The following is a 5518-nucleotide window of genomic DNA, read 5'->3' as shown; positions in this document are numbered from 1 at the left end:
GCGGGCATGGTGACAGGCACCTGTAATCCCAGCTACTGGGGAGGCTGAGACACGAGAAATGCTTGAACCCGAGAAGCGGAGGTTGCAGTGAGCCGAGATTGCGCTCCAGCCTGGGTGACGGAGTGAGTAGCCGCAAAAAAAAAAAAAAAAAAAAAAAGGGCCAGACGTGATGGCTCACACCTGTAATCCTTGCACCTTGGGAGGCCGAGGTGGGTGGATCACCTGAAGTCAGGAGTTCAAGACCAGCCTGGCTGTCATGGTGAAACCCCATCTTAAAAAAATAATAGGCTGGGCGCGGTCGCTCAGGCCTGTAATCCCAGCACTTTGGGAGGCCGAGGCGGGTGGATCACGAGGTCAAGAGATCGAGACCATCCTGCTCAACCTGGTGAAACCCTGTCTCTACTAAAAATACAAAAAAGTAGCTGGGCATGGTGGCGCGTGCCTGTAATCTCAGCTACTCAAGAGGCTGAGGCAGGAGAATGAGAATTGCCTGAACCCAGGAGGCAGAGGTTGTGGTGAGCCAAGATCGTGCCATTGCACTCCAGCCTGGGTAACAAGAGCGAAACTCCGTCTCAAAAAAAAAAAAAAACCAATAATTAAAAATTAAAATAAATAAATAAATAAATAAGCTAGGTAAGGTAGCTCATGCCTGTAATCCCAGCTACTCGGGAGGCTGAGGTAGGAGAATTGCCTGAACCCGAGATGGAGGATGCAGCGAGCCGAGACTGCGCCACTGTACTCCAGCCTGGGCAAGAGAGTGAGAGGTTGTCTCAAAGTCAGGAGTCCACGTGAACCTCACCACAGTCCTAACAAGTGCTGCGGGCTGGGGGGGCGGCGGCGTCCTACCCAGCGTCTGGTGCAGGGCCTTCAGGGACGTGGCCTGCAGGACAGGGGGGAGTCCACGGCTGGGTCCAAGCCCTGCAGCTGCGCCAGGCCACTTATGTCATGCGACTCCTCCTGAGGCTTCAACATGGCCCTTGCGGGGCGAACCTGTGAAATCTCGGACAAGTGGAATGGAGAACTGGGTGTCGGGGTGAAGCCCCGGCTGAGGCAGCTCCTCATCTCCCTCCTCGTGGTGCCAGGAGCTCCCTGCGTCCTGGTCCCGAGGAGCCGCGGGATCCCTCAGGGGCACAAGGGCCTCTGCGGGGTGCCCAGGCAAGGCAGCCACGTGCTGCGCACGAACCGACGGCCTGGAGGAAACGCCCCGGCTGCGCCCACTCGCCCGGCACGAGCCCGCCTGTTCTTCCACCGGGGACACCAAGGCGCTGGAGCATCGAGATCCCAGGAGCGGCTCTCGCCTGCGTGGGACGAAAACTTAATCCCCGTGCCCCTTACGACTCCGACGTCCCGGGACCCGGTGACAAGGCCCCAAAACGAGGCGCGGCCGGACCGAGGTTGGACGGCGGCGCCCTGGGCGCGGGCACCTTGGGCCGGCGGGGAGAGGTGCCCTGGCTTACGGAGATGACCGCCGACGGGGCTTCGGGCCGACAGCGACGACGCCAGAACCCACGCGAAGCGCGCCCACGAGGTCCCGCCGCAAGATGGCGGCTGCGCGACCCCGGCCTCCCACGCGCCGCGCATGCGCCCTGGCCTTCCCCGCCCGGGCGAGCGGAAGTCGCGTGACCCCGGAAGTGACAGGCAGGGCGGGCGCGCGGGCGGGGCGGCCTACGAGGTTCGTCATTTAGTGCGGGAGGGAGCCAGAGCCGCGCCGCCGAAGCCTCCGGTGAGTGGCCGTGGCGTGGCGGAGGCGGCGGGCCGGGGCGGGGACCGGCGGGGGCGGCGGGGCGCCCGGCGCGGGGGAGGGGGCTTCCGCCTTTGTCCGCGCCCCGCCCTGAGTCCGCGGCGGGGTCTCGGCGGGCGGGGGCCGTGACAGCGGGCGGCTTGCGGCGGGCGGCGCGGGCCAGGGCGGGGCCGGGGCGGGACAGTGCGGCGGCGGCCTGGGTCCCACGTGCGGGGCCCTGGCCGGAGGGGCGGCGTGGCCCAGGGCGGAGCGGGCCCCGCCCGAGCGGTCGGAGGCTTCTTTTCATGGCCGCCAACGATTTTGGGGCCCGGGCAAGACCTGAGGGTTCCTCCCTTGGGACGGGGGGCGCCAGGCAGGCAGACGCGGTCATCGCGCCCCAGGGCGGCGCGGGGATTGGGGCGCGGCCTCCCCTCGCGCCCGGGCCACGCCCGGCGCGGATTGCGGGCCCTGCGGAAGTGCGGGCCGCGCCCTAGGATCCCGGCGCCTGCGGCCACCCTCGCGCGGCGCAGAGGCCCCAGCGCCTGGCGGAAGCAAGGCGGCCTGGACCCCGGCCTGGGCGTCCCGGGTGGGCTGCTCCCCGACCCGTCTCCCACGCCGCTGGGAAGGATCTGAGCCTGAGGGACAGACCCGCGCTCGGGCCCCTGTCGGGTCAGTGCTGCCCAGCGCGCTCCTGGCCCACAGTCTACAGGAGGGTCCGAGAGCACTGAACGGCTGTGGTAGCTCCCAAGTTGTAGGTCACAGACCCTCCCAATCGGAGAGAAGTTGGAGATACTTAATATCCCCATGCCCCGTTGGCCCCCTGCGGGGTGCTGGCTGCCCCCAACTTCCGAGCTCCAGGGGCTTGATGGATGAGGCTGAGCACAACACACAGGTTTGCACGTGACTAGCACGGCCTGGGGAGCATCCCTGAGCAGGGATACCCAGCTCCGTTACCCAGTAGGGCGAGGGCCTGGGCAGCTCAGGAGCAGGAAGACCCTACAGAGGTTTTAGTGTGGGCGCTGCCAGTTGGGTTTGGGGCCAGCTAGTCCTGCCCTTTGTATGCAAGGGACTGCTGCCTCCTCCTCCGTGGAGGGAGGTGTGCTCTCTCCCCCAGACTGGCTGTAGTTCCCATTTTGTCGTAGATGTTATACCTGGGGTGGGGAGGAGCAAGGGTGGCCCCCCGGGAACCCTTGTAAAGCTCTGGCTGCAGCCTCCCTTCTTGCTTAGAAAGTGCGCCTCCCATGGGGACCTAGGTCCAAGGCCTGCCACCGTCCCGCCCCTAGGTGTCCCGACCCGGGTTAAGAGTGAGCATGGCTGAGCAGGAGCCCACAGCCGAGCAGCTGGCCCAGATTGCAGCAGAGAATGAGGAGGATGAGCACTCAGTCAACTACAAGCCCCCTGCCCAGAAGAGCATCCAGGAGATCCAGGAGCTGGACAAGGATGATGAGAGCCTGCGGAAGTACAAGGAGGCCTTGCTGGGCCGCGTGGCTGTTTCTGCAGGTGAGTCTGGGCTGCGCTAGCTGGGTGGCGTCCAGCACACCCCGGCTCTCCTGCTGCTCCCCGGCTCCTACTTCTATTGGCGGGGATGGAGCCCTCACCTGCTGTCCCTCCCTAGACCCTAACGTCCCCAACGTCGTCGTGACTGGCCTGACCCTGGTGTGCAGCTCGGCCCCGGGACCCCTGGAGCTGGACCTGACAGGTGAGTGCCCTGTGGCCTCAGGGGTTCGGGCGGCCCCTGGTGGGGGGTGCGGGAAGTGCAGCCAGGGGGCCCCTCGGGGCTCAGGCGTGGTGTTGGGCCGTCACTGAGGCAACGGTCTCCACGACAGGCGACCTGGAGAGCTTCAAGAAGCAATCGTTTGTGCTGAAGGAGGGCGTGGAGTACCGGATAAAAATCTCTTTCCGGGTAAGGCACAGGCTGCTGTGGCCAGGGAACGGAGGGGTGGCCTCAGCCAGCTTTCCCTGATCTTTGCTTCGGGTCCTGCAGGTGAACAGAGAGATCGTGTCCGGCATGAAGTACATCCAGCACACGTACAGGAAAGGCGTCAAGAGTGAGTGGGGTCCCGGGCAGGGCAGGTGGGGGCCTCTCGGGTGCGCTGCTGGGTGAGGGACGGGGCCACCGACTGCCCTCTTTCTTTGCTGCAGTTGATAAGACTGACTACATGGTGGGCAGCTACGGGCCTCGGGCCGAGGAGTACGAGTTCCTGACCCCCGTGGAGGAGGCGCCCAAGGGCATGCTGGCCCGGGGCAGCTACAGCATCAAGTCCCGCTTCACAGACGACGACAAGACTGACCACCTGTCCTGGGAGTGGAATCTTACCATCAAAAAGGAGTGGAAGGACTGAGTCCCGGCCAGAGGCAGACAGGGCAGATGGACGGACGGACGGACGACGGACAGGCGGATGTGTCCCCAGCCCCTCCCTCCCCCATACCAAAGTGCTGACAGGCCCTCTCTCATCACTCCCACCCTGGTCCGCCTTCCTGGCGCGGCCCAGCCGAGTGCCTCCGACCCTCTCAGCCCTCCCCTGCCCACAGGCCCAGCCTCCTCGGTGGTCTCGTGTCTCGTTGCTGCTTCTGCCTGTGCTGTGGGGGAGAGCGGCCCTGGCCAGGCCTCTGCTGCCCTTTCCTTGCCCCTCAGGTCTTGTCTCCCCATCACACCTGAGGCCTGGCCTCAGGAAGGAGTGGAGCAGCCCAGGGGGCGCACGGGTGCTTCCATTCTCCCAAGCCCCGTGGCTGCCCAGGACACGTTTGTCTGCTGCCCCACGGCGGAGCTGGGATGTGGGATGCAGGGCCTCCTGGGGACCAGGCCGCCCTCCAGCCCCGCCCCTCCCACCCCGCCCGGTTGCTGTCAGTCCTGTCTAACCATGATGCCTTAACATGTGGAACGTGCCGTGGGGGCCTCACTAACCTCTAACTCCCTATGTCTGCATGAGCATGTGGTCTCCCCCTCCCGTACCCGGTGGCAAACCCAGTGATCCAGGGAGGTGTGGGCTGCTGCTGCCCTCCAGCCTACCAGTGCCTGGCCCACCTGCCCCTCCCCTGGCCAGGGCTGTGGGGATGGCTCCAGCGGCTTGGGGAAAGCCAAATTGCCAAAACTCGGTCACCTCAGTACCATCCAGGAGGCTGGGTGTCGTCCTGCCTCTGCCTTTTCTGTCTCGGCGGGCGGCGCCCAGAGCCCACCCCCGAGAGAGCCCTGGACGGACAGCCTCACCCACCCCACCTGGGCCCAGCCGGGAGCCCTGCCTGGCCATCAGTATTTATTGCCTCCGTCCGTGCCATCCCTGGGCCACTAGCCTGCTGCCTGTTCCCCCAGGCTCGGTGCCACCACCCCCGGCAGGCCCTCCCTGACCCAGCCAGGAACAAACAAGGGACCAAGTGCACACAGAGCTGAGCGAGTCTCCTGTGCCTCCCCCGCCCGCCCCCGGTCTTTGTGTTGTCTGCTGGGCTCAGGCAGAGGCGCCTGTTCCTGCTTTTCTGACCGGGAAATAAATGTCCCTGAAGGAGCCAGGGGTGTCTGCTGCTTGGCATCTGCGGGGACAAAGCTCGCAGGCTTTTGGAGACAAAAGGGAAGATGGGGACCCTGGTGGGAAGGTGGGGGAGGGTGGGGCCCCCTGAAGTGCTGTGGCTGCTGGGTCCCTCGCAGCTATCAGGGAGAAAGGAATGTGAGACTCCTGGTGACACCAGCCCTAGGCAGTGGGAATCAAACAGCAGACAGCCTTGGCTGGGGGTGCTGGGCCTGGCAGAGGGAATGGGGGAAGTGGGAGCCTGTGCAGCTCAGGTGCTGCCAGAGAGCTGCTTGAT

General features: G+C 65.2%; 1 protein-coding gene across 3 annotated transcripts; it reads left to right on the top strand.

Moving 5' to 3' along the window:
- The first annotated feature begins 1624 nt into the window (after positions 1 to 1624).
- On the top strand, positions 1625 to 5224 carry ARHGDIA (Rho GDP dissociation inhibitor alpha). Of its 3 annotated transcripts, none has more exons than XM_039477037.2 (6): positions 1625 to 1723; positions 3004 to 3220; positions 3336 to 3419; positions 3547 to 3623; positions 3705 to 3768; positions 3863 to 5224. In XM_039477037.2, exons 2-6 carry the CDS (start codon positions 3031 to 3033, stop codon positions 4060 to 4062), a joined length of 615 nt encoding a protein of 204 aa, XP_039332971.1. In that variant the 5' UTR covers positions 1625 to 1723; positions 3004 to 3030; the 3' UTR covers positions 4063 to 5224. The 3 variants fall into 3 exon arrangements, with proteins under 3 accessions (XP_039332971.1, XP_074245164.1, XP_074245163.1); XM_074389063.1 differs by lacking the exon at positions 1625 to 1723 and adding an exon at positions 1983 to 2389; XM_074389062.1 differs by lacking the exon at positions 1625 to 1723 and adding an exon at positions 2412 to 2612.
- Positions 5225 to 5518: the final 294 nt, after the last annotated feature.

Source organism: Saimiri boliviensis, chromosome 17 (genome assembly GCF_048565385.1).
Source record: "Saimiri boliviensis isolate mSaiBol1 chromosome 17, mSaiBol1.pri, whole genome shotgun sequence".
In the NCBI taxonomy this organism is placed as follows: Eukaryota; Metazoa; Chordata; class Mammalia; order Primates; family Cebidae; genus Saimiri; species Saimiri boliviensis.
This window is presented reverse-complemented; position numbering and strand designations above follow the sequence as displayed.